Below are 21,834 nucleotides of genomic sequence, written 5' to 3' on the forward strand. Positions count from 1 at the left end.
CGTGATAAAAATACAAGCTTGCTTGAAGGCAAATATTTTTGTCTTATTTTTCTTTCTTTCTATATCCCCAGAACCTAGAAAAGCACAAATGTTTGCAGGCACTCAATAAATATCTGTTTAACGAATGAATAAAAAATTTATGGAGCACTAAATGTGTCAGAAACTATGTTATTTTATAATTATAAACTCAAATTAATCCTTAAATTATCACATGTGATATTATTCCCATGTTACTAATGAGGTGACTTTAGGGAGGTAACCTGTCTGCAGAAACCAATCAACAGTATTTGTGTAACTCCACCTTAAAGACTCTGATATTATACTGCTTTCTGCAGACAAATTAGGTAGTGTTAGTCCTCAAGAAAAAGAATCTACGTGCTAACAATGTAACCTATGAGATACGGTCTGCTATAAACTGCCCTACTTAGATGTAATATGAATACTAGAAAGCCTGAAGAGTGTGTGGGGTGGAAGAGAGCAGTGAATCCCTGCTATATGAGGCGTGGTTACTGATGCAAATGTATTACATCTGAGGGTAGGGAAAAGTCACCTAAGACACAGAAGGGGTTGGCAGAAAAACTGGTTAAACTAATTCTGATTACTAACTGGCAGTGTGCTCTGGGATAAGCCATATGAAGAGAACAGTTTATTAGTGGTTACTTCCAAGCTTTCAAGTTTATTTTAGAAAATAAAGCAAACTTACTTTCTTGTGAAATACTAAAGATTTAACTTGCCCTTTAAGAAACAATTAGATTACTAAATTAGAAGTTTAGTTTAGGAATCTACCAATCCATGCCTAAAAATCTCTGGCATTTGAAGGCAAATGGTAACCTGATCATTTGTAATTTAGGGTTATCTTCCTATATGACTAGCGATTACAGCTGGGGCCAGCTTTTACAGACAGGCAGTACAGTGTACTGGTAAGCAGTGTGGGCTGTGAGGCCTGACTGCCTAGATTCCACAAAAGCTTGCTCTCCATGCAATCTGAGTGACTTATGTAAGGAAACTAATGCCAAGAAAGCTTACCTGTGATTATAATAGTAACGATTACCTAAGAGGATTACGAACATGACTATATAAATTCACAGCGAGGCTCAAGGCTTGATACAAAAGCATAGTGGTGCCATTAAACAGTACAGCCAAGCAATTTTGAACTATTTAAATATTGTAAATTTTACCTGTAAGGAAGCAAAAACAAATTCTGGGGGATTTATTCTGGAAAAAAGATATTTTTAAAAACTCTCTTCATTTTCTAAATTGAAAACTAGTTGGCTGACCACCAAAACAGAATGATTTCTCTCTCTCTTTAAAGTAAGTTTTACCAGAGTAATGTTTTGACGTTTATATACATCTTCTCCTTCAGTTTTGACATTTCCCAAATTACAAAATACTAAAATTTATTCTAACAAGTGAAACAAGATTAAAAAGTATAATAAAGACAAAGCTAATTCTCTCTTCCCATATCTATTTCTAATCCCACCCCCTAAAATAACCAATATCAGTACAAATGCTTTTTATAAGCTCATTTTTTTCTTTTCAAAATTACTACACATATGATGCTCAAAAGCTTACCTCCAGATATATTGAGGGTGGATTATGCTCCCCACCAAATTTATCCAATAGGGCTTCTATATGTTCCTGTGTCAACTTTATCATTTGTTTGATATTCCATACCTACAAAATATTTTAAAAGAGTTTAAATAAAAATCATTTAGGATATGAAGAAATATTACTTCTATTTAAATATTGCAGTAACTACCAGTGTTCCTTGAAATTTAGAACTTAGAGAACCTAGAGATCATTACGTATAGTGTTTTTCCCTTTTATTATTAAACATCTTTAAATTCCTTTCTACGCTAGTAATACAATATATTCTTAACTAAAAAAATTTCAAATAATACATGAGTATTCACAATAAGCAATGAAAGTTTTGTTTCACCTTCCCTACATTCCTGAACTCCGCACCATAAAGGTAAGTGCTGTTTAGTTTGGTATGCATCCTTCCACATCCCCTTTTCACTCAAGTAAAAAAAATACATACATACACAAAATATACAAAAACATTTATTATATAAAAAATGCTTTTTAACACTTTTTTTCACTGAACACACCTTAAAATACTTTCCATGTCAACACATACATATTTTACTCATTTTAAACGGTAGTATAAGCATCCATTAAATGACTGTGTTAAGTACAGACGTACTCATTTCATAACATTGTTTTGATGCTGCTTATTTCAATGGTGTTTATATTTTAATGGTAACCTAGCATCAGTTGGACATGGATAATTTTAGGAGAGTATTATCAGATCCTCAATGTCTATCTGTATTCTTCCTAACTGATCTGACTGAGAATTAGTATTCCCTTTTTCCTTTCCTTTTAAAATCACACTTGCAATTTTTCACTTTGTATAAAACAAAGGCAAAGTTCTCATCCATTTCAAATGCTAAAGTACACTGTATAAACTCCAAAGTGCCTAACAAACAAGAGAAGAGGGAAAATTCCTTGAGAGAAAAGAAGGGAAAAGTTACCAGCAAGGCCTTATTTTATCAGTGAAACAAATTCTTCTCAAGGCTGGAAGCCTTACCCATTTACTAAGCTAGCAAGTCAAGAATTCAGAAATCTGGTGATATAATACACGGACATATTACATGTTTTTTTTTTTCCTTGATGAAGAATGAATCCAATTTATCTGAGTGATTTGAGAACCTGCTTTACAAATTACGCTATATGGTAGACATGCTCCATAAACTGATCAAAACTTGCCATTTTAAGGTGTGACCAAAAAATGTACTTAATAAAAATACAAACAAATTAGAAATTACAGCTTTTTGAACTACTATAATTTATAATGTTATAAAGAAAAAATGAGAACAAATTTTTAGTTTTTTAAATGAATAAGTGAGCAAACAGATTTAGGATCCTTGGTTTATTTAATAATATCCTTACTAGAGGACATTTAGATTATTCCACTTTTCTCAATTTCAAACAATGCTTCAATGAATAGTTCTGAACTTTCTGGGCAAAGATGGCAAGTCTTCCTTTTAGATACTGAAGCACAGAATTCATGGACTGAAGGATATGTGCATTTAAAATCTCCATAAATATGCCAAATGGTCTTCCAAAAGAAAAAAAGTGCAAGTAATACTCCTATTTCTCCTATTCTCAGGATGTGAATCCACCCTTTTCCCCCACAACCCCACTAAAACAGAATATTATCAAACATCTAAACTCTTGCCGATTCTAAGCGGAAAAGATGATCTTGTTGTTTTAATTTGTATTTCCCCAAAAGCTCAGCATTCTTCAATTTACTGGCCATTTAAGATTGTTTTTGGAAAATTCCTTATCCATATTCTTTCTACTTTTTTCTTGCTGATTTATACCATTTATTCTAGATATTCTGGATATTAATCCTTATTCTCCTACAAATATTGCAGTCTTTCCTAATTGCATCATATAAAGTTCTGCTATGTAAAGTGTGGTCCATGGACCAGCAACAGCATAATCTTCTGGAAGTTTGTTAGAGTAGCAGAATCTCATGTCCCACTTCAGACTTACTGAACTTTTAACAAAATGACTCATATTAAAGTTTGAGAGGCAATGACAGAGTTTCAAATTTTTTCCACAGTCAGATACTGAAATATTTTCCTTTATAATTTCGTGGCTAAGTTTTCATATCTGGTCCAGTATTAGATGCCTTCTCTTCTCTAGCTACACATACTCCCCAGGTGATCTTATCCAATTTCCCATGGCTTTTTATGTCAAATATGGATTGATTAAACCCAAATTTTTAAAGGTGGCTCTGTCCTCTCAACTCTAGATTCTTTTTGTCCACCTGTTTACCAAATATCTCTAAGATCAGGCATCTCAAACTTACCATGTTAAAAGACTAACTTCTGATCTGCCTCCCAACTCCCCAAAAGCTTGTTTTTCCTATAATCTCTTCATCTCAGAAAATGACAAACTTTCTCTATGATGAATTCATTGACCACCCAGGCAGAAATGCTTTATTGAATTTGATATACCAGAATTATGTTTCTCACGTCTATTAGCTACTTTGAGATCAGAAACATGTTTTATTCATCTTTTGTCCCCTCATCACTTATCTTGGCATCTTAGTCATAACGGGCATTCAATTAATGCTGGAGCTAAGAGTTAAGCTATATTCAGAATAGAGTAAGAGAGAAAATGATCCTACTTCAGTGATTCTTTCCAGTCCAGTAAATTAAGGACCTACTACACACAGCCTTTTTTTTTGTTTTTGTTTTAAAGCTCCACAGATAAAACTCTTGGGTAGTTTAGGTAAAGAACCATGCCTCCCCTCCCTCCACAAGGAATAGGAGGGGGGGGGGGGTAAAAGAAAAAAACAAACAGGAGGAACGAGCATGGGGGAAATGAGAAGACTGAGGTAATTAGACCAGGTTAGAATGAAATTTTTTTTTTTTTGCTGGGGAGTAGAAAATGATTAAATTTGGTTAGGTAGGGAAGGAACAGACAAGAATGTCTGGAAGTCAGGTTTCATATCTCCCTAAACAAAAGTAATTTTATACTCAAAGAAAGAAGAAAACTCACTATGAGCCCTGGTTGCAACAGCCCCCAAGATGGCTACATCCTAAAGCCTATAACATATAAATGTTACCTTAAATGTCAAAAAGAATTTTGCATATGTAATTAAGTATTTTGAGTTCAGGACATTATCCTGGATTACCTGTGGGTCCTTAATGTAATCACAATTGTCTAAAATGGAATCGGAGTTTTTACTGCAGAAAATTAGGCAATTATGAAGACCTACCAGAGAGATTTGAAGATACGACATTACTGGCCTTCAAGTTGGAAGGGACCATGAGTCAACAAATGTAAGGAATGCAGCTCTCGAATGTGGAAAAGGTAAGGAAATGTGCTCTAGAGAGAGCACAACCTTTCTGACACCTTGGGTTTGGCCTAGTGAAACCCATTTCAGTCTTCTGACCGCCAGGTGTTGTAAACCCTAATATAAATGGGGAATCTAGAAACTAATAAACACAAAGGTAAATCTAAATAAGCGTAGACTATATAAAATAACACCAAAAACAGTGGCTGTAACTAATGAGGGAAAATGGCCAGCATGAAAGCATTCTAAGACCTATCTATTATTCAAAAGGGATCCTGGAACATCTTGTGCTAGACAGGTATCAAATCAACAAAGGAGGCAGCTTGAAGGGACTCCTACTGGCCAAATTTAGGAAATGTTTTAGCAAAATGAGAAAACACTGCAACTGTAACAAACTGCATGTATTCACGTGCGTGTGTGCGTGCACACACACACACACACACATTCAGTAGTTTTTAATAAAAAAACGTTTGGTGGGAAACATTTGCCACCACATAGATGACTGTTACATCTTAGAAAATTAAACAGCAAGCACTGGAAAATAATTATGCAGTTATTCTGTCTTTTTAGGAAAAATTATACTTACTCCCATTTGATGTAGGAAGCTTTACAAAAAAGAATACAAAAGAATGTTAGCTAATATAAAATAATTGATTCTGGAAAGGATCAAAGCATGTTAAAACCATTAGGTGAAAAGAAGATGAAGAACACGATACTCACATAGTATTGAAGTATTTCTCAAAGATGAAAGATAAGGGAGACATACACGTTTACAAGGAGAGATGTGACTTAGAATCATTAATAGTGGGAAAACCTTAATGTGATGTAGTATAAATAACACATTATCTATCACCCATGAAGTATACTTGCAAAAACATTTAAGTAAAATCTAATCAAACCAATATATTTAGCCTCTAGTTTAGAAGAAATATAGGGGATTAAAAAAATACCGTAAAAGCACCACAAGGAAATAAACAAATATGGAATGTGGGACATTCTGTAAGACATTTACCTTCTCTGTGAAAGTCAAACCCATGACAATTACACAAATCCAAAATGTGGGACACTCCAGAGCAACTCCTGGTCTCACTAATAAATCATGTCACGGTTAACAAAATGGTGGGTGATCAGCTCAATACTAAAAGACAACAATTAATTCAATGCATACAAAATGAGCAGGTCTTAGTTCAGGGATGGAAGATAGTGACAAAAGACATCCTTGGGATTAACTGAAAAAATTTGAGCATGTACTACATATAAGATTATGGAATTGTTAATCTTCATAAATACAACATTTTTGTTCATTCTTTTTCCTTAAGAGACGTAAATTGAGGAAAGTGTTAACAAATGTTGAATCTAAGTAGTATATGTAGTATTTATAAGTGTTCACTGTAACTATTATTTCAACATTTTTGTAGATTTGGGTTTTTCCCTAAACTCTTTCTTTTTCCTTTTTTGTTAAGCAGTGGCCCTCTTTCTCCCCAGTAGTGTGTTTTCTCTTAAAAGTCTAACTTATCTATTAATATATCCTACCTGCATTTTACCACTATTTGCCTGGTATGCCCCTTCTCATCCTTTTCCTTTCAACCACTGTGTGTCTCCTATAAATTACTCTTCTGTTAGCTTGTTTTTACACATACATGGCTGTGTTTTAACCAGATAATTCAGTTCGTTTACATTTTTGTAGCTGAATTTCTATCATCTTATTATGTCTTTTCTACTTAGCACTGCTTTTTAATGCTTTTCTGATGTCTATGGAAATGACTGAGTTTTGTTATTCTTCCTTTTACCCCTAGGTAGCAGCCATGCTCTAGGCCACAAAGCAAATTTCATAAACCGAAAAAATTATCAGACCACATTTCTTCACCATGATTTAATTAACTTAGAATCAGTAACTAAATTTGAATATATTTTTGAAAAAGTCAACATTCATTTGTTTTTAAAATCTTAGAATGTTATAAATAGGTATCTTTAACTTAATAAAATATATTTACAAGAAACATGCAGCAAAATATCACATTAAAAGGTCAGGATAAAACAAGGGTGCCTGTTATCACTGCTGTGATATGCAGAAGGTTATAGTTAATGGTAGGAAGATAAAATTTAAAAAAGACACAAGAATTGGAATGATACAGATAAATATTATTTGTAGGAAACATGCTATCTATAGACATAATAGAATCTATAAACCATTAGGGCTAAACTATTAACTATAAAGACTAATGTAAGAATTTGGAAGATTGATGGATATAAGTTCAAGGATATATGTAGAGTTCCAAGATATCAGCCAGAACCAATTAAAAAAGGATGCCCTTCATTATAGCAACAAAAACTAGACAGAATTTAGGAATAAATCTAATGAGAGGGAGGATTCTGGGTAAAAGATGGCAGAGTAAAAAGGCAAGGCAGAAACCTTCTCTCAAAATCATACAGAACATGAAAATACATCAAAGACAACTAAACCTGAAAAGGACCTGAAGACTACAAAACTGCCTACCTACATCTGGGGAAGAAGAGAAGACCTCACAGAAAAAGGTAAAGTAGCAAAGCCCACATCTGGCGGGACACAAGCCCTTCTCCCACCCCAGCCCATAGGCAGAAGGAAGAGGAACCAGTAGGGAGGGAGTAGGAGCCCAGGATAACTAAACACCTGGCCCTGGAAATTTGTTCCAGGAACATGAGCCCACATTACATGGTGCTTTGGTGACTAGTGGGGCTGGACAAAAAAGACAGGTGGAACACTTCAGGAGGCTGAGATTCCACACACTTGTGAAGACCAGTCACACTCTACTAGCCCCCCAAGACAAAAGAAAAGTGGGCAGTTTCAAAGACTTTCCAGCAATAGGAGGGGTGCCAGAGAGGTAAGGCTTCCATAGAGCTCTATGCTAAGGAAAAAAGAAAGGTGGACAATACCTCCACAGCCGAAAAGGTTGGTAACTCTTGGGAGCACCAGATGATTCACTGGCACCGCAGCCAAAGGCTTCTCCCTGCAGCCTGCAGCCCATGGCCTGCTGACGGCCCACTTGGCCTGGCAGTGGAGTCAGACTTTGTGGTCAGTAGGCAGAGGAAAACACTCCCAGCTTTCCTGGCCCTGTTTCCAGCCAGCAAGGAAACTGCCTGCAGAAGCCAGCCAGGGGAGCTCCTTCCACCTGGCAGGTGCCGGTTCTGCTCACATGTGGCCCTCACCCACAGCAACTCCAGCCGCATAGCCATGAGTTTTGTCCCTGCACATGCAACCAGATGATGGCCTACACAGCACACCTGAAATCAGATCACTACAAGCCAGACAGAAAGGCACCCCACCCACTGAATGCCAACAGCTGCAGCTCCCGCACTAGAAAGTGAAGTGTCCTGAGTTTCTTAGCATTAGAAGGCACCTCCTCCATAAAACTGTTACTCCACAGGAAACAATGAAAAAATGAGAAGGCAGAGGGATTTGTTCCAAACAAAACTACAAGAAAAAACACGAGAAAGAAGGCTGAGTAAAACTGAAATCGCCAATCTTCCTGCTAAAGACTTCAAAGGAAAAGTCATAAACATGCTCACAGATCTACAGAAAAATATTCACGATCTCAGGGCGGACCTCAACAAAGAGATAGATGACCTACAGAAGAGTCACTCAAAGCTGAAAAATACAGTATCTGAAATGAAACACACAATAGAGGGATTTAACAGCAGACTTTCACAGGCTGAAGTTGTAAATGACTTGGATTTTAGGGAGAAAGAAAACAGTGAAGCTAAAAAAACAGAGAGAAAAAAGGATCTCTAAGAATGAAATAATAATAATAAGAGAGCTGTGTGACCAATCTAAACGTAACAATATTTGCATAATAGAGGTACCAGAAGGAGAAGAGGGAGACAAAGGGATAGAAAATCTCTTTGAGGAAACAATTGTTGAAAACTTCCCCATCTGGGGAAGGAAATAGACACTCAGGTCATGGAAGCACAGAGAGCCCCTAACAAAAAGTTTCCTGGGAAGAAAACACTAAGACATACAATAATTAAAATGGCAAAGACCAAGCACAAGGAGAGAGTATTGAAAGCAGAGACAGAGGTGGAGCCAACATGGCGGCGTGAGTAGGACAGTTGGAATCTCCTCCCAAAAACATATATACTTTTGAAAATACAACAAACACAACTAGCCCTAAAAGAGAGACCAGAAGACGCAGGACAGTGGCCACACTGCAGCTACACCAGCGAGAACCCAGCGCCTGGTGAAAGGGGTGAGATACAAGCCCCGGCCCGGCGGGACCCGAGCGCCCCTCCCCCCAGCTCCCTGCGGGAGAAGAGCAGGCAGAGCGGGAGGGAGACGGAGCCCAGGACTGCCGAACACCCAGCCCCAGCCATCCGGGCCAGAGCGCAGACACAGTGCGTGCCCAGGGGGCCCTGGATACTGGGGAAACAGGGCAGCAAGACCTCTGAGCGGGTGCCGAAGCTGATGCCCCTGTGACAAAGAAAAGCGGGGGCTTTTTGAAAGTCTTAAAGGGACAGGGACTTAACAGCTTGACGGAAACAACCCAGGTCACAGTACAGCAGCTGGAAATTACAGGGAAAACCGGGTGCACTAACTCCCTGGGCAACAGCTCTGAGACCCCTCACGGAGGCAAACAGTCAAGCAGCCCCCCCATCCATTACCCCACCGGGCGCTGCTATACCAGAGAAGCAGCCTGAGACAAACTCCACCCACAGAAAGGGAAATTTCTCCCTTCCGGCCCGGCAAGACACAAAGACCCACTCTACACGCAATTACCCAACACAAGCCACTAGGGGTCGCAGTTGTCCCAGTAAAGAAAGGCCAGTAGCAAGTGAAAATTTTGGCCCTCCCAGCTGACAGTCAATAGCACCTGTCAACATGAAAAGGCAAAAAAATATGATCCAGACAAGACTAACCCAGACAGCTTTGGCATCTGCTACATCTTCCCCTGAGAAGGAATCTGGGGAGATAGATTTAGTCAGTCTTCCTGAAAAAGAATTCAAAACAAAAGTCATAACCATGCTGATGGACTTGCAGAGAAATATGCAAGAACTAAGGAAGGAGAATTCAGAAATAAAACAAGCTCTGGAAGGACTTCAAAACAGAATGGACGAGATGCAAGAGACCATTAATGGACTAGAAAACAGAGAACAGGAACGCAGAGAAGCTGATGCAGAGAGAGATAAAAGGATCTCCAGGAATGAAAGAATTTTAAGAGAGCTGAGTGATCAATCTAAAAGGAATAATATAAGAATCATAGGTATCCCAGAAGAAGTAGAGAGAGAAAAGGGGATAGAAAATGTCTTTGAAGAAAGAATTGCTGAAAATTTCCCCAAACTAGGGGAAGAAATGGCCTCTCAGACCACAGAGGTACACAGAACTCCCATGACAAGGGATCCAAGGAGGGCAACACCAAGACACATAATAATTAAAATGGCAAAGATCAAAGACAAGGACAAAGTATTAAAGGCAGCCAGAGAGAAAAAAAAGGTTACCTACAAAGGAAAACCCATCAGGCTATCATCAGACTTCTCAAGAGAAACCCTACAGGCCAGAAGAGAATGGCATGATATACTTAATGCAATGAAACAGAAGGGCCTCGAACCAAGACTACTGTATCCAGCACGAATATCATTTAAATATGAAGGAGGGATTAAACAATTCCCAGACAAGCAAAAGTTGAGGGAATTTGCCTCCCACAAACCACCTCTACAGGGCATCCTACAGGGACTGCTCTAGATGGGAGCACTCCTAAAAAGAGCACACAACAAAACACCCAACATATGAAGAAGGGAGGAGGAGGAATAAGAAGGGAGAGAAATAAAGAATCATCAGACTGTGTTTATAATAGCTCAACAAGCGAGTTAAGTTAGACAGTTAAGATAGTAAAGAAGCTAACCCTAAACCTTTGGTAACCACAAACTTAAAGCCTGCAATGGCAATAAATTCATACCTTTCAATAATCACCCTAAATGTAAATGGACTGAATGCACCAATCAAAAGACACAGAGTAATAGAATGGATAAAAAAGCAAGATCTATCCATATGCTGCTTACAAGAGACTCACCTCAAACCCAAAGACGCGCACAGACTTAAAGTCAAGGGATGGAAAAAGATATTTCAAGCAAACAACAGAGAGAAGAAAGCAGGTGTTGCAATTCTGGTATCAGACAAAACAGACTTCAAAATAAAGAAAGTAACAAAAGACAAAGAAGGACATTACATAATGATAAAGGGCTCAGTCCATCAAGAGGATATAACTATTATAAATATATATGCACCCAATACAGGAGCACCAACATACCTGAAACAAATATTAATAGAACTAAAGGAGGAAATAGAATGCAATGCATTCATTCTAGGAGACTTCAACACACCACTCACTCCAAAGGACAGATCCACCAGACAGAAAATAAGTAAGGACACAGAGGCACTGAACAACACACTAGAACAGATGGACCTAATAGACATCTACAGAATTCTACATCCAAAAGCAACAGGATACACATTCTTCTCAAATGCACATGGAACATTCTCCAGAATAGACCACATACTAGGACACAAAAAGAGCCTCAGTAAATTCCAAAAGATTGAAATCCTACCAACCAACTTTTCAGACCACAAAGGCATTAAACTAGAAATAAACTGTTCAAAGAAAGCAAAAAGGCTCACAAACACATGGAGGCTAAACAACATGCTACTAAATAATCAATGGATCAATGACCAAATCAAAATGGAGATCCAGCAATATACGGAAACAAATGACAACAACAACACTAAGCCCCAACTTCTGTGGGACACAGCAAAAGCAGTCTTAAGAGGAAAGTATATAGCAATCCAAGCATATTTAAAAAAGGAAGAGCAATCCCAAATGAACAGTCTAATGTCACAACTATCGAAATTGGAAAAAGAAGAACAAATGAGGCCTAAGGTCAGCAGAAGGAGGGACATAATAAAGATCAGAGAAGAAATAAATAAAATTGAGAAGAATAAAACAATAGCAAAAATCAATGAAACCAAGAGCTGGTTCTTCGAGAAAATAAACAAAATAGATAAGCCTCTAGCCAGACTTATTAAGAGGAAAAGAGAGTCAACACAAATCAACAGTATCAGAAACGAGAAAGGAAAAATCACGATGGACCCCACGGAAATGCAAAGAATTATTGGAGACTACTATGAAAACCTATATGCTAACAAGCTGGGAAACCTAGGAGAAAAGGACAACTTCCTAGAAAAATACAACCTTCCAAGACTGACCCAAAAAGAAACAGAAAATCTAAACAGACCAATTACCAGCAACGAAATTGAAGCGGTAATCAAAAAACTACCAAAGAACAAAACCCCCGGGCCAGATGGATTTACCTCGGAATTTTATCAGACATACAGGGAAGACATAATACCCATTCTCCTTAAAGTTTTCCAAGAAATAGAAGAGGAGGGGATACTCCCAAACTCATTCTATGAAGCTAACATCACCCTAATACCAAAACCAGGCAAAGACACCACCAAAAAAGAAAACTACAGACCAATATCCCTGATGAACGTAGACACAAAAATACTCAACAAAATTTTAGCAAACCGAATTCAAAAATACATCAAAACCATCGTACACCATGACCAAGTGGGATTCATCCCAGGGATGCAAGGATGGCGCAACATTCGAAAGTCCATCAACATCATCCACCACATCAACAAAAAGAAAGACAAAAACCACATGATCATCTCCATAGATGCTGAAAAAGCATTTGACAAAGTTCAACATCCATTCATGATAAAAACTCTCAGCAAAATGGGAATAGAGGGCAAGTACCTCAACATAATAAAGGCCATCTATGAAAAACCCACAGCCAACATTATACTGAATAGCGAGAAGCTGAAAGCATTTCCGCTGAGATCGGGAACTAGACAGGGATGCCCACTCTCCCCACTGTTATTCAACATAGTACTGGAGGTCCTAGCCACGGCAATCAGACAAAACAAAAAAATACAAGGAATCCTGATTGGCAAAGAAGAAGTCAAACTGTCACTATTTGCAGATGACATGATACTGTACATAAAAAACCCTAAAGACTCCACCCCAGAACTACTAGAACTGATATCGGAATACAGCAAAGTTGCAGGATACAAAATCAACACACAGAAATCTGTGGCTTTCCTATATACCAACAATGAACCAACAGAAAGAGAAATCAGGAAAACAACTCCATTCACAATTGCATCAAAAAAAATAAAATACCTAGGAATAAACCTAACCAAAGAAGTGAAAGACTTATACTCTGAAAACTACAAGTCACTCTTAAGAGAAATTAAAGGGGACACTAACAGATGGAAACTTATCCCATGCTCGTGGCTAGGAAGAATTAATATCGTCAAAATGGCCATCCTGCCCAAAGCAATATACAGATTTGATGCAATCCCTATGAAACTACCAGCAACATTCTTCAATGAACTGGAACAAATAATTCAAAAATTCATATGGAACCACCAAAGACCCCGAATAGCCAAAGCAATCCTGAGAAAGAAGAATAAAGTAGGGGGGATCTCACTCCCCAACTTCAAGCTCTATTATAAAGCTATAGTAATCAAGACAATTTGGTACTGGCACAAGAACAGAGCCACAGACCAATGGAACAGATTAGAGACTCCAGACATTAACCCAGACATATATGGTCAATTAATATTTGATAAAGGAGCCATGGACATACAATGGCGAAATGACAGTCTCTTCAACAGATGGTGCTGGCAAAACTGGACAGCTACATGTAGGAGAATGAAACTGGACCATTGTCTAACCCCATATACAAAAGTAAACTCAAAATGGATCAAAGACCTGAATGTAAGTCACGAAACCATTAAACTCTTGGAAGAAAACATAGGCACAAACCTCTTAGACATAAACATGAGTGACCTCTTCTTGAACATATCACCCCGGGCAAGGAAAACAACAGCAAAAATGAACAAGTGGGACTATATTAAGCTGAAAAGCTTCTGTACAGCAAAAGACACCATCAATAGAACAAAAAGGAACCCTACAGTATGGGAGAATATCTTTGAAAATGATACATCCGATAAAGGCCTGACGTCCAGAATATATAAAGAGCTCACACGCCTCAACAAACAAAAAACAAATAACCCAATTAAAAAATGGGCAAAGGAACTGAACAGACGGTTCTCCAAAAAAGAAATACAGATGGCCAACAGACACATGAAAAGATGCTCCACATCACTAATTATCAGAGAAATGCAAATTAAAACTACAATGAGGTATCACCTCACACCAGTAAGGATGGCTGCCATCCAAAAGACTAACAACAACAAATGTTGGCGAGGCTGTGGAGAAAGGGGAACCCTCCTACACTGCTGGTGGGAATGTAAACTTGTTCAACCATTGTGGAAAGCAGTATGGAGGTACATCAAAATGCTCAAAACAGACATACCATTTGACCCAGGAATTGCACTCCTAGGAATTTACCCTAAGAACGCAGCAATCAAGTATGAGAAAGACCAATGTACCCCTATGTTTATCGCAGCACTATTTACAATAGCCAAGAATTGGAAGCAACCTAAATGTCCATTGATAGATGAATGGATAAAGAAGATGTGGTACATATAAACAATGGAATACTACTCAGCCATAAGAAAAGGGCAAATCCAACCATTTGCAGCAACATGGATGGAGCTGGAGGGTATTATGCTCAGTGAAACAAGCCAAGCAGAGAAAGAGAAATACCAAATGATTTCACTCATCTGTGGAATATAAGAACAAAGGAAAAACTGAAGGAACAAAACAGCAACAGAATCACAGAACTCAAGAATGGACTAACAGGTACCAAAGGGAAAGGGACTGGGGAGGATGGGTGGGTAGGGAGGGATAAGGGGGGGAGAAAAAGAGGGGTATTAAGATTAGCATCCATAGCGGGGTGGGAGAAAGGGGAAGGCTGTACAACACAGAGAAGACAAGTAGTGATTCTACAACAGTTTGCTACGCTGATGGACAGTGACTGTAAAGGAGTATATAGGGGGGACCTGGTATAGGGGAGAGCCTAGTAAACAAAGTATTCGTCATGTAAGTGTAGATTAATGATTAAAAAAAAAAAAAGCAGGTCCTATGTGGTGACCTCTAATGAGTTCTACACAATGATATAAAGGGCATATAAAAGTGTAGGCAAAGGGTCTGTTTGTGTTTATACAGAGGATCAAAGCCTAATTTGGCTACCCCGAAAATGAACTAAGATACGATATGAAAAAGAACTTCCAACATCAGCACTCTCGGGAAGACTCATGACAGAAGATGATCAGCAAAAAAAAAAAACAAAAAAAAAACTCCAACAAAGATCCACGCACTGTCACAGGTGTAGATGCACTCATCCCACCAGTTCCTGGACTTGCCATGGGAATGATGGAGATATCTAAGCTGGCCTGTGCATACAGTAAAACAAAAATTGGACTGGAGCTATACTGTTGGAACTCAACCAAGAATTAGGAGAAGTGCAAATTGTAGCACTCCAAAATCTTACAACCACAGACTATTTATCGTTAAAAGAACATACGGGATATGAACAGTCCCGAGGAATGGGTTGTTCTAGTTTATCTGAATTCTCTCAGACTGTTTAAGTTCAGTCGGACAATATCCACCATGTCATAGATAAGTTTTCACAAATGCCTAAGGTGCCTAACTGGTTTTCTTGGTTTCACTGGAGATGGCTGGTAATTACAGGTATGCTTTGGTTAGGTAACTATATTCCTATTATGTTAATGTGTGTGCACAATTTAATTAGTAGTTTAAAACCTATCCATGCTGAAGTTACTCTACAAGAAGATATGTCAAAGAAATAATCAATCTTCCCAGGTTTTCTTCTGCCTGCTACTTCTATAGCTTTTCTTCTTCCTACCTAATCACAACCTTTAAATAGAACTCGTGCCACATGTCGAATTTTCTGAGTATCATAATTCTTCCAAGTGGTAAAGACACCTCAAGACAAATGCTGGGCATAGAAGCCACAGGGCATAAATATGCAAAGAAGTAAAAAGCTAACCTTTTCAAACGATAAGGCTTCTCTCTCACTTACCAACTTAACATTTCCCTGTATGGCCCCGGAAGATGACTGGTTAGCCAGAGATGGGTAAGATTCCTCAAGGGAGGAACAACCTAAGACAGGCACAGTCGCAGGGGGCCATCTGGTGAGAAAATGGGGAACAGCAGAGGTGAGGCTTAAAACCTCCCCCCTCATGTTCTGAGAGAAATCTTCTGCATACATGGATGTTTATTGCCCTCGTCTAGCTCGGATTAACACATAGTCTACAGGCACACACCTGATCATCTACATTTGCTCTCTTACAACACTAAACTCTGTTTTCTACCTTTATCTCGTATCTACCTACCACTTCAGCATTTTATTAAAAATAATAATAATAGAGAAATGTGGTATCTACATATAAATCAAGTTTAAAAATCAAATGAATATTCATATTTGAACTGACTGTGTATAGTTCATAATGCATGAACAAAACCGAAAGCTTCTGTGATGACTGCCCTTGCACTGTTCACCATGTAACTTATTCACTATGTAAGAATTTGTACTCCATGTAAGAATTTGTTCGTTATGCATCAGAAGATTGGAGACTGACGAAAATTAGGCTTGGGGTGGATTAATGATTGTGCATTGAGTATTGACCCCCCTATACAGAAATTTATTGTGGTTAACAACTATTTGATCAATAAATATGAGAGATGCCCTCACAAAATATATATATATATATATATATATATATATATATTTAAACACACTTCCAATTGTAAAATAAATAAGTATAGCATAAGGAATATAGTCAAAATATTGTAACAACTTGGTATGGTGATAGCTGGTACCTAGAATTATCATGTATATAAATGTTGAATCACTGTGTTGTACACCTGAAACTAATGTAATGCAATACTGTTGTCAACTACCCTTCAATAAACAAAAAAAAAAAAAAAGAAAGCAGAGACAGAAAAAAGATTACTTATAAAGGAAACCAAATCAGGCTATTAGCAGACTTCTCAGCAGAAACACTACAGGCCAGAAGGGAGTGGCATGTTATATTTAATGTAATGAAACAGAAGGAACTCCAACCAAGGATACTCTACCTAGAAAGATTATCATTTAAATTTGAAGCAGGGATTAAACAATTTTCAGATAAACAAAAGTCGGAAGAAATTCACCACCACTGCAGGACACGTTAAAGTGACTGAGGTACATAGAAATGTTCCTACGGTTAAATAGCTGTAACCAGTGAAAATAAACCCATAGGAAAGGTACTAGGCAAATCAATTACCAAGCAAGGATGAAAGTAAATCAACTACTCAAAAAATCAGTCAAGGGATACACAAGAAGTGCAGAATATGACAATTAATATATAAAGTATGGAGGAGCAAGAAGAGGGGAAAAAAGTGTCTCTGGATTGTGTTTGAAATAGTAATCAGCAATTAAAGAGAGACTGCAGGATAATAAGGAAGCTACCCATGAAACTTTGGTAACCACAAATCTAAAGCCTACAATAGATACATAAAGAAAGAAAGACAGACAGACAGACTTATCAAGAAAAAAGGAGAGTGTACACACACAGACAAAATCAAAAAGGACTATTCACAACGGGACACCACAGAAATACAAAAGAATTAGAGTACTATGAAAAAGTATAAGCAAATAAACTGACAACCTGGAAGAGTTGGACAACTTTCTAGAAAGATACAACTTCCAAGATTGACTCAAGAGGAAACAGAAAATCTAAAAAGACCAATTACCAGCAGTGAAATTGAATTGGTAACAAAAAGTTACCTGAACACAAAACATGTGGTCCAGATAGCATCACAGCTGAATTTTATCAAACATTTAAAGAAGAGCTAATACCCATCCTTGTTAAAGTATCCCAAAAAGTAGAAGAGGAAGGAATACTTCCAAACTCATTTGACAAGGCCAGCATCACTCTAATACCAAACCCAGAGAAAGACACCACAAAAAAAAAAATTTACAGACCAATATCCCTGATGAACATAGATGCAAAAATACTGAACAAAATATTAGCAAACCAAATCCAAAATACAACGAAAAGGTCACCCAACATGACCAATTAGGATTTATTCCAGGGATGCAAGGATGGTACAATATTTGTAAATCCATCAATACCATACTCACATCAACAAAAAGAAGCATAAAACCACATGATCTTCTCCAAAGATGCTGAAAAAGCATTTGACAAAATTCAACATCCACTCATGATAAAAACTCTCAACAAAGTGGGTACAGATGGTACATACCTTAACATAATAAAGGCTATATATGACAAACCCACAGTCAACATCATACTTAATAGTGAAAAGCTGAAAGCTTTTCCTCTAAGATCAGGAACAAGCCAAGGATGCCCACTATCACCACTTTTATTCAATATAGTATTGGAGGTCCTAGCCATGGCAATCAGACAACACAAAGAGATAAAAGTTAAACTCTTACTATTTGCACAAGAAATGATACTATACACAGAAGACCTTAAATATTCCACCAAAAAACTTAGAATTAATAACTGGATTCACCAAAACTTGCAGGATACAAAATTAATATACAGAAATCTGTTGCATTCCTATATACTAACAATGAGTTAGCAGAAAGAAAAATCAGCAAAACAACTGGTTACAATTGCATGAAAAAGAATAAAATACCTAGGAATAAACCTAACCAAATACGTGAAAGACCTTTACTCTGAAAACTACAAGGCACTCAAGAGAAATTAAAGAAGACATCAATAAGTGGAAATCTATCCTGTGCTCATAGAAGGGAAGAATTAATATTTTCAAAATGGTGATCCTGCCCAAAGGAATTTACAGATTGAATGAAATCCCTATCAAAATATCAACAGCATTCTTCAGTGAATTAGAACAAATAGTTCTAAAATTCAAATGGACGACAAAATACCCCAAATAGCCAAAGCAATCCTGAGAAAGAAGAACAAAGCTGAGGGAATTATGCTCCCTGACTTCAAGCTCTACTACAAAGTTACAGTAGTCAAAACAATTTGGTACTGGCACAAGAACAGACCCATAGGTCAATGGAACAGAATAGAGAGCCCAGATACAAACCCATACATTTATAGCCAATTAATAAAATATAAAGGAGCCATGAATATACAATGAGGAAATGACAGTCTCTTCGACAACTGGTGTTGGCAAAACAGGACAGCTACATGTAAGAGAATGAAACTGGATTCTTGTCTAACTCCACACACAAAAGTAAACTCGAAATGGATCAAAGACCTAAGTGTAAGTCACAAAACCATAAAACTCTCAGAAGAAAACACAGGCAAAAATCTCTTGAATATAAACATGAGCAACTTTTTCCTGAACACATCTCCTCGGGAAAGGGAAACAAATTAAAAATGAACAAGAGGGACTACTTCAAACTAAAAAGCTTCCATACAGCAAAGGACACCATCAGCAGAACAAAAAGGCATTCTACAGTATGGGAGAATATATTCGTAAATGACTCATCTGGTAAGGGGTTAACAACCAAAATATATAAAGAACTCATATGCTTCAAAACCCAAAAAACCAATATCCAAATAGAAAAATGGGCAGAGGACCTGAACAGATATTTCTCCAAAGAAGAAATATACATGGCCAACAGACACATGAGAAGATGCTCCACATCGCTAATTATAAGGGAAATGCAAATTAAAGCCACAATGGGATACCAGTTAGGATGGCCAACATCTAAAAGACAAGGAACAACAAATGCTGGCAAGGATGTGGAGAAAGGGGAACCCTCCTACACTGTTGGTGGGAATGTAAATTAGTTCAACTGTTGTGGAAAGCAACATGGAGGTTCTTCAAAAAACTAAAAATAGAAATACCATTTGACCCAGGAATTCCATTAATAGGAATTTACCCAAAGAAAACAAGAACGCTGATTTAAATAGACATATGCACCCTATGCTTATTGCAGCACTATTTACAATAGCCGAGATATGGAAGCAACCTAAGTGTCCATCAACAGATGAATGGATAAAGATGATGTGGTACATATACACAATGGAATATTATTCAGTCATAAAAAGAAAACAAATCTTACCATTTGCAACAACATGGATAGAGCTAGAGGGCATTATGCTGAGAAAGACAAGTACCAATTGATCTCACTCATTTGTGGAGTGTAACAACAAAGCAAAGTAGCAGACTCACAGACTCCAAGAAGGGACTAGCGGTTACCAAAGGGAAGGGTTTAGGGAGGGAGAAGGGGATCAAGGGGCATTATAATTAGCATTCACAATGCAGGTAGGACACGGGGAAGGCAGTATAGATGGAGAAGACAAGTAATGACTCTACAGCATCTTACTATGCTGATGAACAGTGACTGCAATGGGGTGGGGGTGGGGGCTTGATAATATGGGTGGATGTTGAAACCACAATGTTGCTCATGTGAAAGCTTCATTAGATTGTAAAATGATTCCTTAATTTAAAAAAGAAGTACTGAGAAAAAACAAAGAAAAACATAAAAATGCTTCAACAAGCTATCAAAAATACTTTTAAAACCAAAAGAAGACAAGACAGTATCAGCAAGCAACAGAAGACAAAAGAGCCAATAGACTGAAGTTTAGAACTGAAAATTTTTATAGTAACAGAAACTTAAAAACTCAATGGATGGATTCAACAGCAGAATGAATATAAGGGAGTCACTGAACATGAAAATGGATCAATGGAAATTATCCAATCTTAACAGCAGAAAGAAAAAGGATGGAAATAAAAAAACAGAACCTCAGGGGTCTATGTGACAACAGTAACATAAAGTCTACCATTTATGTCACTGAACTTTCAAAAGGAAACAATAGTGAAGTGATAATATTGAGGAAATAATGGTTTGAAACCTCCCCAATTTGACAAAACAAATAAAACTACAGATTCAGAAAGTCAGTGAATCCACAAACAGATAAATATACATAGAAATACACACATTAAGTGTTGAAAACTAAAGACAAAGAAATTATTTTGAAAGTAGAGAAAAATGACCCATAGCTATAAGGGAACATTTCAGATGACTACAGATTTCTCATTAGAAGCCATAAAAGCCAGAAAGCAGCAGCATATTTTAAAGTGCTGAAAGGAAAACAAAAACAAAAACAAAACCTGTCAACCGAGAATTCTATATCCAGTGAAAGTATCTGTCAGCAATGAAATAAAACAAAGATATTTTCAGATAAATGAAAACTAAGAAAATGTGCTGCCAACAGATCTGCTCTAACAGAATTGCTAAAAGAAATTCTTCATACAGAAAAGTGACATCAGAAGGAAACCTGGAAGAGCAGGAATGAAGACCAACAGAAATAGTAAATATTTATGTAAATATAATACGTATATCCTCTCCTCTTACATTGTTTAAGTATATCTAAAGGAAAATTTATAACATTAGCTAATGGGGCTTTCAATGAAGGGAAATGTAATATATAAGACAACAATAATAAAAATGGTGGTGGGGGGTACAAAGACCTTCATAGTGATAATAGTGATATTTCCAAAATGCACTTAAGGGGGTAAAAAACTTTTTCTAAGTGACAGTGAAAACTTTAGAATGTATATTCTAATCTCCAGAGCAATCACTAAAGAAACTACATAAAGAGACATGATAACCACACTAGGTAAATTTTAAATGGAATACTAAAAAATATACAAGCAATCCAAAGAAGGCAGGAAAGGAGAAACAGTAATGAAAAACAAAGGAAACAAAGAGAAAAATAACTAAACTAAATTCAAACATATCAATAATTACATTAAATGCAAATAATCTATAGATATACTTAAAAGACAAAGATTGAAGAGATAAAAAATATCCAGCTATATGGTGTCTGCAAGTAACTCATGTTAAGTATGACACAGATACGATAAAGAATGGGAAAATATGTATTATACAAACTCAAATCAAAAGAAAGCTGTATTGGTTATGCTGATATCATGCAAAGTAGG

At 37.2% G+C, this 21,834-nt stretch overlaps 1 protein-coding gene across 12 annotated transcripts in view; it reads right to left on the reverse strand.

The window, feature by feature from the left end:
• BRAF (B-Raf proto-oncogene, serine/threonine kinase) overlaps nucleotides 1–21,834 on the reverse strand; it is a 148,018-nt gene that overhangs the window by 90,280 nt on the left and 35,904 nt on the right. For all 12 annotated transcript variants that reach the window (XM_057504836.1, XM_036926106.2, XM_036926107.2 and 9 more), the window contains exon 2: nucleotides 1,573–1,674. In XM_057504836.1, the coding sequence (XP_057360819.1) occupies nucleotides 1,573–1,674 (102 nt within the window). The remainder of the gene's footprint in view (nucleotides 1–1,572; nucleotides 1,675–21,834) is intronic.

Source organism: Manis pentadactyla, chromosome 7 (genome assembly GCF_030020395.1).
Source record: "Manis pentadactyla isolate mManPen7 chromosome 7, mManPen7.hap1, whole genome shotgun sequence".
Lineage (NCBI taxonomy): Eukaryota > Metazoa > Chordata > Mammalia > Pholidota > Manidae > Manis > Manis pentadactyla.